At 39.7% G+C, this 12,510-nt stretch overlaps 1 protein-coding gene across 5 annotated transcripts in view; it reads right to left on the reverse strand.

The window, feature by feature from the left end:
* Positions 1-12,510, reverse strand: part of RAPGEF5 (Rap guanine nucleotide exchange factor 5) — a 271,773-nt gene that overhangs the window by 113,180 nt on the left and 146,083 nt on the right. For all 5 annotated transcript variants that reach the window (XM_037836879.1, XM_037836878.1, XM_037836876.1 and 2 more), the window contains exon 8: positions 6,682-6,755. In XM_037836879.1, the coding sequence (XP_037692807.1) occupies positions 6,682-6,755 (74 nt within the window). The remainder of the gene's footprint in view (positions 1-6,681; positions 6,756-12,510) is intronic.

The following is a 12,510-nucleotide window of genomic DNA, read 5'->3' on the forward strand; positions in this document are numbered from 1 at the left end:
AAGGCTGAGGGAATTTATTAAATGTTCCTACAGTTTATAACATAAAAACCTTTGGCTCAAACTAAACAAATTTTTAAAATGCAATCTTTAGAAGTGGGACTGATTAAAAAACCATAGGAATGTAAGTATTAATATATACAAAATATGTATTTTATGTTAATCGAAGTAACATGACACCTATTTTAAGAAGCCAAAAGAACTATACAAATAAATTAGCTAGTTTTCCCAGCTTTTCCTTTAAACTTGTCTTCTCAGATGATGTACATGCGACACAATACATGGGGTTAACAGCAATAAAAGTACAGGAGTCAGTAACCCTCACTGGTTACCTGATTTGTATTCATATTCCGAGTTCTGGATGCAGGCCCTAGGATTTCTTCTCTCTCCTTCCATAACATACTCAGTGTATAATGTGCTGTCCAGCTAGTGGAGGGAGGATGCTAACGATCTGCCATCATCAGGACCAGCTCCATGATTACTGTACAACAGAGTGATGGATTAGCCCCGAGGTTGTTCTGTTCCCTAGTGTGGCCCCCCTGGACAAGGGGGGATATGTGTGGGCCCGAGGCCTGGGCAGGGGTAGGACATAGGCAAAAATAGTGTAGTGATAAATAAATTGGCATGTGGGACTGAGCCTGTTACCTGTTCTCACCAGCACAGCCTTCAAAGCAACTGGGCTAAGCTTGCACGGATTATGATTTGGAGATAGTCTTTCCTTCTGCCTGTGTGTCCCACATACATTTTTTTTTTTTAACAACTGATAATAGTGTCAGCATTAGAAGGGTAAGGTTGAGTAGAGGAAATTTAAGAGGCCTTGACCATTTTTTGGTTTCTGTGTGTACTTGAGTTTTTAAAGAACTCCAGACAGGCTTTCTACCATATGATTTGGATCCTAAGTATAGACTTTTACTTTATGAAGAGATATATTGTTATAAGAACCAGATATTTGGGTGTTCTTGACAAATCAAATAGGTTTCAAACACCAAAATGCTATTACTTCTAAAAGTAGGTTTCAGATGAACTTAATTTCATATTTACTTCACAACTTATAATTTAAAAAGGAATACTGCTGTCCTGATTTCCTGGTTTCTGCCTAATTTCTAGATGCACTTTCACAAGATAATCAATTCTCTAGCACTCATTTCATAACAACCATCAATAAAGAAACTTCCAGGAGGGGTAAGGGTGCTTCTTCATTCCCTGGAAAACTTTAAACCCAGAGAAACAGCCATTTGTCCTAGATGGTTTATAAAGCAACCTCTTTGAAAGCACCATGCTAAACCAGATATTCTCTGAGGGGTCCCTTTCTCAGCTACGTAATTTAGTGATTTAATTCAAATTTATTAATATATTTTAGGAGTTTTATCATAGCAGAAGAAGCAAGATAACTAACAGCCCTTGACCTAGACTTTCACATTTCTGCTCTATTTAATTTACCTATGTGAAATTCATTATAAACAGTTTACCTAACACTGCTAGGCTTGAAAAATTAAAGATTAATGTCTAAGTGTCAAAGAGTTATTTAAGAGCCTTATTTCAAGGTCTGCTTCTTTTTCTTAAGGAAAAAATCTCTGTAATGTATAATTAAGGTTATTCATATGATTTTCAGTTTTTGAGAAATGTTATGAATATAAATGAAAAGTCTGTTTCCTTCATCAGTGGAGTAAAAAATGTGGGCCCATACTTACCGTGGTAAAATGAATCTTGGCCAGGATTCCCTCAAGAAAGGCCACACAGATGAAAAATGAACAAACATCACGTGACAAAAGGTGAAACAGCAAAGTTCTATGTATGGAAACATTGTCTATGCAATCTTAACTTTAAAAATCACCTTCCCTAAAACATCTAGGTAAAACATCATGCAAAAATTGTTATTATGGGAAGGGAAACTAGGATTAAAGAGTCCACCATTTATGAAAGCACTTTTGCAATGTGTAGAATGCTACACAAATTTGAGGAATTCAGATAAATTCTTATTATTACTACATAGTAGAAAAATTTTTTAAATATTAACACTTGAGTAGAAATTCAAAAAATAGAGATTTTTTTTTTTTTTTTTTTTTTTGCTATTTTAAACAGAAAGTCCAATGACAAGAAAAACCTGATGAGTTTGGATAATATATTACATTGTTCAGTTGCATGCAACCTATTTCTAAAGCAGACAGAAAAGACTAAGGATCTTTTCCAGGAATACTGGAAAGACAATTTATACTTAAAAAGAAAATAATTTTAGGGAAGCATGTATTCATTTTCCCAAATTTCTTCGGCAAGAGAAAGAAAACTATGAAAAAGCTTACCCTCATTGGGATAGAAAAATATATATATATATACACACACACAAGCGTATATATATATTTATACATACATACATACATATACACCCTTTGTTAACTGGAGAAAGGACTAAGAAGCATCCACGGTGAGAACAGCCCATGATAGAAAATGTGATGAAAAAGGCAGGTTCACTAATTCCCAGACATCACTGTTACAGGCCTCAGACCCCATGCCAGGGTATCATGGAACCTCAGAAATCATTCTGTGACGCCCAGCCCCACATTTGTAAGGGAAGGCAATGGACATTCAGGAAAGCTCATTTCTGTGGTGTTCCTCCTTTGTAGCATTACTTGCTGGATAGACTCACCCTGTGTACACACTAGGTTACACTACAGCCTGCCGGAGCATGCTGGGAAGCAGGGAAGAGGCAGAAAACACTTACAAGTAATGTATCATTTTCCCTTCTGATGAACTCAAACCACAGTGTTATAAATTACATAATTGATGAAGTAAGGGGTTGATGCCTTGATTCCTTGAACTTTCAGATCAAGTAGGGAGGCCACAAATATTTTATCTTGCTTTGGCCAGAGAGGAATTATAGCTCAGAGCTGTATGTATTATTGACCATACTGCTAGGCAAGACAGCAAAGTTGAAAAATAATAAAGAAATAAAAACAAAGAGAGAAAGAATAAGCATATTCTAATAAATTCTAGCATAAAGGATTTAAAAGAATCATTTGTTTTCTATGACAGCTTAAAATACGATCCTGCTTCACAGTATACAAAAAAAAAAAAAGCCCAACTTAGGTTAGTATTAAATCAATCATCAAGTATTTGACAATTTAAAACAGTTTACTTAACACTGCTAGGTTTGAAAAATAAAAGATTAATGCCTAAGTGGCAGAAGAGTTATTTAAGAGTCTTATTTAATATTATTAACGTTATTTAAGAGCCTAATTGTTAATTAACAATTATCATCACTTAATATTACAATGATTGATTCAAATGTGGGATAGGGGACAAAAAAATAATAATTATGGAATCCATTGTTCAATGGCCAACCGAAGCAAGAATTTCCAAAGTTCAACACATTATAAGTTACTCATTGAAGACCTCATCATAACCCTTAAACTAGAACCTGTCAAAGAAACTATACATTTTATAAACATTGTTTAATTCTTCAGTCCTATATGAAGAGTGAAGGGATTAGATTTTATGTAGGTGACGACAACATAATGGCAGAAAGAAAGTGATACAACATCCCAGCCATGTTAGGAACTTTAAATATTCAAACTGAAAAGCAATGTGATAGAGGATCACAAGGATAATGATAACAACTGAGAGAGGCTAACCTTTTTGAGTGTCTACTCTGTGCCAGGCACTGTCGTAACTGTTTCACATGCATTAATTAATTTAGTCTTCAAAACAGCCCAACATGTAGCCCCACTTTACAGATTTTAGTAAGGCAGTTCATCATAGTGGTTAAAAACAAGGACTCTGGAGCCAAACTACCTTGGTTTAAATCCTGGCCCCACCACTTGCCAGATGTTTCTTTATCTGTACAATGGTGGTAATTATACTATCTACGTGATGGAGTTTGTTGAGAGGTTTAAATATGTTAACAAACAAACTGCTTAGAAGAGTGGCTAGTATGTATTAAGTGCTGCATAAGTGTCAACTTGCAATATTATGACAGAAAAGTGCTCTGTGGCACAGGAGAGCTGAGAAACTTGCCTAAGGCTAAGGTGGCACAGCCAGGAAACAAACGGGCAGTCTGGCCCTGGAGGCAGCACTCTTAAGCTTCATGGGATGCTGCCTAACATGAACTGAAACACTTCTATATGCCAGGAGTGCAGACTTTTTGTGTTGTTACATTTCGGCCTCACAACAACCTAATAATATCTCCATCTGACAGACAAGAAAACCAAGCATGCCAGGTGCTGGCTAGAACAGGGGGACACCATGGTGACCAAGGTGCAGGGGCTGCCCTGCAGGGACTTAGAGGTCTGGAGAGGCTGAGGCACTTCCCCAAAGGCATGGGTGCTGCGGAAGGAGGACTGGGCTGCAAACCCAAGTCCAAATGTCCTCTTCACTCTGCCCACACCTCACAGTATTGAAACAGGGAGTTTCTTAGGCAGAACAAAGACTTTTAGAGAGAAAAGGGAGAATGAGCTAACATATGAGGGGAGAGCTAGAGTTCCCTGGTAGGTGGTAAACCTGTATAACCCAAAGTCAAGTATCTCTGGGGTAAGTGACCGTCTTGACCTTTAATATGCCCAAAGTTTTCAACAGTCCAGGGGCATTTCCCCCACAGTAATATAGCTTACCATGTAATGAGAAAGAAGGACAAGGCAATTTCCATTCAACTTGCTTAACTTTTATCCAAGCGGGAAAATTGTAATAATGTTAAATATGTACCATGTGCCTGGCCTATAGGTGCTCTATAAGTTGTATGTATATACATCAAAATCAAATAAATGAATTTTATGTGTAAATTATGCACATAATATATACACACATGAATATGCACACATATGTATTTCGAATTCTGCCTAGGTATCTGATGGTGAAATTCTGAAAGTTTTCTTAAGCTCACCTGACATGACGTGGACTAGTGATGGTTCTCCCAGAGCATTTGTATACATGGACCTGCAGAACAAGCCAGTGAAACTGGTGGTTCTACTGTGGAAGCAGATCAAACCTTCCCAGACACATCAGAGGGGGTGACAGCTGCCTTCCTCCCCACAAGGTCTAGATCTGTAACACCCATAATTACACCTGCTAGTGGACATAACTCATGACTTTCAAACTTAAACAGCACTTGTTCCTGATCTAACTATCCATTCACATTTGGTTTCATGTTTTCACTCCTTTATATCTTGTGAAGACATATGGTTATCTCAGTGTTGCTGAACAAAGTCACAAAATCCCAGAGGGCAAGATCTGTGTATCCCTTTGAGAAATAAAATTGCATTAAAACAGACTTTTGCCCACAGAATAAGTACAAAACAAATAAAGAATAACAGCACTGTCCTAGTTTGCTAATGCTGCAGAATGCAAAACACCAGAGATGGATAGGCTTTTATAAAACGGGGGTTTATTTCACTACACAATTACAGTCTTAAGGCCACAAAGCATCCAAGGTAACACATCAGCAATTGGGTACCCTCACCGGAGGATGGCCAATGGCCTCCGGAAAACCTCTGTTAGCTAGGAAGGCAGCTGGCGTCTGCTCCAAAGCTCTGGCCTCAAAACGGCTTCTCCCAGGACGTTCCTCTCTAGCAAGCTTGCTCCTCTTCAAAACATCACTCCCAGCTGCACTCCGTTTTCTCTCTTTGAGTCAGCTCATTTATATAGCTCCACCGATCAAGGCCCACCCCGAATGGGTGGGGCCACGGCTCCATGGGAACATCTCATCAAAATTATCTCCGACAGCTGGGTAGGGCACACTCCAAGCAAATCCAACCAGCACCCAAGGGTCTGCCCCACACAAGACCACAAAGATAATGGCATTTGGGGGACACAATACATTCAAACTGGCACAAGCACTTTAAAGTTAGAAACACTTGTCCCTCTAATAATTTAATGATAGAGAAACCCTAGTGAAAGCACTATATACACTGAGTTGGGAAATCCCTGCCCAGGTTTGCCTGGAAATCTGAAGTAAAATTTCAGTGTGAACTTGTGGATTGCAGCATTTTGAATATTATCACAGCAAAACAATACCTAATATGAACTTACTAAAACTTTACAATATGTGCAATCTTGACTTAAAAAGTTAATGTGATTATTCTGGACAGAATAAAGAGATTTAGAACTTCAAAGGTGAAGCACAACTGGTCAACCAGGTTAAGAATCTTTAAATACTCTGCTCTTATTTGAAGTTAAAAGTTGATAGTACTAGCATGTCCAGTTCTAATGCTGCAATAGAATTTGGAGGTTAGGTGCTACCAAAAGCACATCTGTGCCAAGATTTAGATACTGGGGGTGGCACAGAATCCTTGGTAGATGGAACATCACACAAATCTGGCTAGTGAAACTGCAGCAGTTGGTGCCATCAGCTAGCTGACTCTCCCCTGCCATGTCCAGGAGATGGGCTGCCCTAGGGTGGCCTTTCCTCCTGGTTCTTCACTTACTTTCCTTGCTTTTTCTGATAAATGGAGACAGAGAGTGTATGATCCCTGTCTGTACCTCCCCCATGAATCAAATTATAATTATGATTAGCATTTTAGGGCCCTTCTTGAAGTGGAACTCCTTCATATAAAAAATAAGCACTTTTCCTCCAGTAATGTGACTTTACTAACAGAACATGAAAGCTAAAAACCCATATGATTTGAGAACACTTGCTCTGTCTCAGCACTCAACACAGGGGAGTCCGTCACAGGTCCGTCAGAGAATTTACCATACCTGAGAGTCTGAAACACCTTCAGCTTCTGTCACAGCTACATGTTTGTCACTGTTTTCTTCATCTTGTTCAATTGCTTAAAAAAGAGAGAGAGAACAATGCTAAATATAGCATCATAAGAAAAATGTTTCAGATAATTTTACTTTCAGATAGCAATTTGGCAGGAAAAAAAGGGACAAAATGGAGAAATGACAGTAAAGGGACAAGTGGAGATATGACAGAAAACTGTTCCTTCTCGTTTTAGAGAAGAGGCCAGGGATGATGCTTCTCTGAAGCAGGGGTATTTGGGCTGCCACCAGAAAGTTGAGATGGAGCCAACCACAGCAGGAGACAATGACAGGAGACAAGCCTGGGGAGGGAGCAGGCTCTGGTAGGGAGTTCAGATTTCAACTCAAGAACATAGGGAGAGAACAAAAGTTCTGTTTTACTTCTTTGTGGAGAATGGACATTAGGGAAGAAAGTGGAGCAGGCGGACAGTTGTTATCATCTTGGCTAGCGGTGAGGGGATGGCTCAGACTGGGGAAGTGGCAACGAAGTGAGGTTTATTTTTAGACAATCTAGGCACAGTCTGCCAATGAATTGAACATGGTAGGGGGCTGGGGGAAAGATGAGTGAGCAGAAGCAATCAAGGATGACTCCTGAGTAGAATGGTCTCTCCTTGTTTCTACCATGCTGTTTATCCTTGTTGCCCTCTCCATCCAAAGCAGGCCAAAAATGTACCAGCCTAGTTGACAGCCAGTTCACCCTCTGTACTTTCAGATTCAGGTGGCATTGTTTTGCGTACTTTTAAATATGTGCTCTCTGTTACATATTTTTAAAAATATCATTTCATGTACCTTTGCTTGTGTTTGCCTTTTATGCCTACAGTGTGGTGCTTACAATGGAACCCATCCACAACGCAGGGCATGCAGTATGAGCTCTGTAAAGGCTCACTGGGATGAACAATCCATCCCCAAGTGACCCTAACAGCACTACTTGACTACACCTACTTAGATAAGCTACTTCTTTTGCAACTATTTATGAATAAAGAAGGAAAAGAAATTCTTTGGTTAAATTCCATGGCTAACTAGGGTAACTCCCACTAGCTGAGCCTCTAAAGCCAAGGTAGAAACAGGAAGTGGGTGGAAACTTTTCTTCTCTTTTCAGCAAAAAGCTCCATTCACTCGCTCAAAGGGGGTCCTCAGTTGCTACTGTTGCCCAGTTAGAAGGAAACTTAAGAATAAAGGACAACACAAAGGTTTTCTGTGAAAAAGGAGAGGTAAGAATACAAAGGGAAAATTAAATTATAGAATAGCATCCTAGATTCCACTTAAAAATGCAATGGGCAGTAGAAGTATGGAACTCCACTTAACTAATTGAAATAATATAAGAGGCTGTTCCTCATTTTGTAATGGGGAAAATATCTTGAAGGACAATTTGATAGATGAGTGTGTAGGAGAACTTTGTCCAAAGTACCCACCATAACTTGGCACTTAATTTAGGCTTTACCTGAAATTTTTGCTCTTTGAAGTTTTAGTATAGATGAAAGTGAAGAAAATTAAATTGTGTAATATGTTGCCTACTAATTAATCCTCCACTGACCATTTCATGTTTTTGTTTTTGAAACAACTCTGTTCTAGAGTGTAGGCATTTCTTATTCTTATCTTATACTAGGACATAGGACAGGTAAGACAATGAACATCAATTTCAAGACAGAGAATTAACATTTCCTATTTTTTTAGATTTAAGTATAATTCTTGATATATATCAACAATCAAAGGAGGAATAGATTAGCATAAAAGTAAATGAGATAAAAATTCAGTCATGTATTTCTAGCTTATCCCCAACAACAATTCTATGTTTATTGTCACATCTTTGATGAGCTCCGAATTTGCTGTCTAGTGTTACCTTTACATTAACAGCATGAGAACTAGAAACACAGGCGAGTTAAGGGACTTGGCAAAGGTGATTCAGCAATCTGTCTTGACCCGCATAATGGAAAACCTCTTAAGGTTCTGGTGCACTTTCATTCTCAGCACCATGATGACACAAAGACAGCATTCTCTTCCAACAAATAAATAACATTACTATAGTGGAAGTACTGAAAAATTACGATTCTAAGAAGGCATTTTAGCCAGAGGTTTACATATATCATTTGGGAACTGAAATTTATTTATCCTGGCCTTCCAAGGATTTATGATTACCCCATGCAGTCATCTGCATGAAATACACAGTGAAGAGTCATCTAGAAGGAAGAGCTCCATTGACCCTTTAATGTGTGGATTTAGGTCAAGATATGAATAAGGGGACAATATCTCACCTCATGTTTCTTATTGGTGTGGTTCATGTGGTGGAAGGAGGAGGAAGAAGTTATTTAGGTTTTTGAGTTTCATTTTTCTTTTATCTGATCAGAATAAGGGTAGGACAGGGAAGTTTTCCTGCACAAATATTGATTTTGGGACAGTTCCTTCCAATGGGACACATACACAGGAATGACAGCTTCTGGGACCCATGGAGGCTGGGAGCCTTACTCTTTGCCAACACAAACCATCCCCTTATCTCTCAACACACAGAGTCTAAAAGCAAGAAAAGGCCCTTTGAAAGGACTCTTGCCACAACAAAAGTCGCAAATCTAAAGCATATATTTTGAATAGTGCACAGTAGAACCTGCATGAGAACTAAGACTATACATGGATTAATTAGCACTGGTTCACGTAAGACAGGCATCTATTTGCATCTATTTGTAAATTGGCCAAGAGGGACTCTAGAAGAGCTACTGTTGATAGCCTCCCAGGATTTTAGGGCTTGCCTTGATAGGCTTTGGTGGACAACAGGGTTTCTTTTCCTATACCCATTTACTAGATGAGTGCCAAGATAACTTTCCTACTAACATTAAACACAAAGGGGTTTGATGTCCTTTCAAAAAGATGCTTATTTAATTCCTGCTGATCAATTCTGTGAAGGTAAGAGCCACACTAATGGAACATTAAACACACAAGGATCATGATACACTGGGTGACTGAAGTTGAGACTAATCTTTAACAATCAGCAGACCTATTTTTTTCTTCTGAAGATTTACAAACCAAACGTTCTAAACATTTTAGTACAGACAGAAATTTAGCATTTCAAGTCTAAACGCAATCTTCATTTTAGAGAAATCAGCACATATAGTGTTCTGACTTGCTAATGCTGCCGGAAAGCAAAACACTGGAAATGGATTGGCTTTTATAAAAGGGGGTTTATTTGGTTACACAGTTACAATCTTAAGGCCATAAAGTGTCCAAGGTAAGGCATCAACAATTGGTACCTTCACTGGAACATGGCCAATGGTGTCCGGAAAACCTCTGTTAGCTGGAAAGGCACGTGGCTGGCGTCTGCTCCAAAGTTCTGGTTTCAAAAGGGCTTTCTCCCAGGACATTTCTCTCTAGGCTGCAGTTCCTCAAAAATGTCACTCTTAGTTGCACTTGGGGTATTTGTCCTCTCTTAGCTTCTCCAGAGCAAGAGTCAGCTTTCAACGGCCGTCTTCAAACTATCTCTCATCTGCATCTTCTGTGCTTTCTTCAGTGTCCCTCTTGGCTGTAGCTCCTCTTCAAAATGTCACTCTCAGCTGCACTGAGTTCCTTCTGTTTGTCAACTCATTTATATGGCTCCAGTGATTTAATTTAGACTCACCCTGAATGGGTGGGCCAACACCTCCATGGAAATTGTCCAATCAGAGTCATCACTCACAGGTGGCTGGGTCGCATCTCCATGGAAACACCCACAGAATTACAATCTAATCAACACTGATACATCTGCCCACACAAGATTACATCAAAGATAATGGCGTTTGGGGGACATAATACATTCAAACCAGCATATATAATAAAGAACAACAATTTGTTGTGCTTTGCCAAGAGTTAAAGTTTTGGCAATATAACCTTTCACAAATAGACAGCGTTTTTAGAGAGAAAAGTGCTTTCCTAAAGGGTCCCACCTAATGTTAACACAAACTGAAGAGGTGGGCAGAGAAAATCATCCTCATGTTATAGACAGTGAAGCTGAAACTAGTGCGGTTAAGTAACTTGTCCAAGTCCTCACATATAAAATGGACACTGTATCTGGGGCAGTTCGTCTTGGCCTCACAGTCAAGGATGGATCCTGGCAGGGTTGGTCAAACTGCAAATTGGGAAAAATCAACTCATGTGGATCCTGCCCAGTACTTCTTTTCATTTCTTTTCTTTTTTAAATGAAACAGAACAGAATGCAATAGAAAGAACAGGAAAAAAAAATTTTTTTTAAGACAGAATTCATAGCAGCCAGTAAAGTTGAGCATTTTTCACAAATGAGATGTGTACTAGTCAGGATACCCAGTACGTTCTGTGGGTTGAGGACCAAAAAAAAAAAAAAAGTTAGAAAAACACTGGGATGTTTCCAGGCCACAGGAGGCAGAACCCAGTTCCTTCTTATCTAAATAATCAGCTATTTTTTTGGTAACATTCCTGGAGAGGGGCCATAATATTTATTTCAGGCGGCCCCTCAACAACACTCAGTCTACATTCAGCAAGGGGTACATTCCTGGGAAATGGAAACAAACAGGCAGCAAGAAATGCTTATCAAGTATATGCACTTTGGTTACCATTATATAACCACAAATTTCAGAATGCTTTGAAATGCTCAAATCTCTTCTGTTCTTTAAAAAGCCAAGAAAGAAAAGAAGTTGCAACCCTTTATCTCATCTTCCTACTTTTTTACTATTAAAATTTGCAAAACAGGGGTAGTATTCACCATCAAGTCACTCCATCTAGTATAATAACCTGGCCCATATGGTGCCATCAGAAGCTCTCTCTTGAAGCTCACCAATGACCAATAAATCTCTGTCCCAACAGTCTTCTTCTCAACTCCAATCTGTTCAGCCTGTCAGCTGTACTGGAGACTATTGATTTAAACCTTTTCTGTGTCCTTATCATCCTTGAACCCTCTCAAAAGGCAAGTTTTCCCCAAGCTCTCTTTTTCCTTTCTTTGTCTCTTGCCTTGGTGAGCTTATCTGTTCCTGTGGTTTCAACTTTCACCACTATGGGAGTTATTCCCAAATCTAAGTCTCCATCTCTGCTCTCTTTTCTGAGTACTAGGCCCACATTTCCAGTTACACCCTGAATATTTTCATTTCACAGACCATTAAGTATCTGCCACATACGTGCTATTATGATAGGTGGAGTGGCCCAAGCTCTGTCCTCAAGAAAGAGTAATCTAACGAACTGTGAGGACACAAGGTTCTGAAATTACACACATCCTTTGTTTTATTTCACAAGTCTCTTCTCCTGAAGTCTGTTCTGGATTATTGTTTAGATCACCATTAAGTACCAAATCTGGACACCTTGGGAACCTTCATGTTCTCCCTTTCCCTCAGCCCTGACATATGTCTCTCACCAAATTCTGTCATCTCTACCTCTGAAGTGTTTGCACCTCTCCTTCCTCTCTGCCAGGGTCACAGCTCATGACCTCTTCATCTCTTGCTGCCTGGGGCTACTGCCGTAGGCTCCCAGCCAGCCTCACCCTCAGCCCATTCTCAGACAGCTGCCAGAGTTCCATCTCTAAAATGCACATCTGATCGTGCCACCCCCATCCCTTTAACCTCCTGCCCATTCCTACTTAGAGAAAAAGAGGCTCACCTGGATGTGCAACACGAATCCAGGTGCCAGGACCCATCCCCAGCATTCCTGACTCCTGACACAGGAGGGATGAGCCCGGGGATGTGCCACTTTGGCAGCTCTGACACCTGGGTCACCCAGGCCAGGCTCCACTAAACACTGGCCTCCATTCAGGCTGATGCACTCAGCCTGGCCTTGAGCCTGACCCTCAGCTCTCAGACC

The sequence above is a fragment of the Choloepus didactylus genome, chromosome 5, assembly GCF_015220235.1.
Source record: "Choloepus didactylus isolate mChoDid1 chromosome 5, mChoDid1.pri, whole genome shotgun sequence".
In the NCBI taxonomy this organism is placed as follows: Eukaryota; Metazoa; Chordata; class Mammalia; order Pilosa; family Megalonychidae; genus Choloepus; species Choloepus didactylus.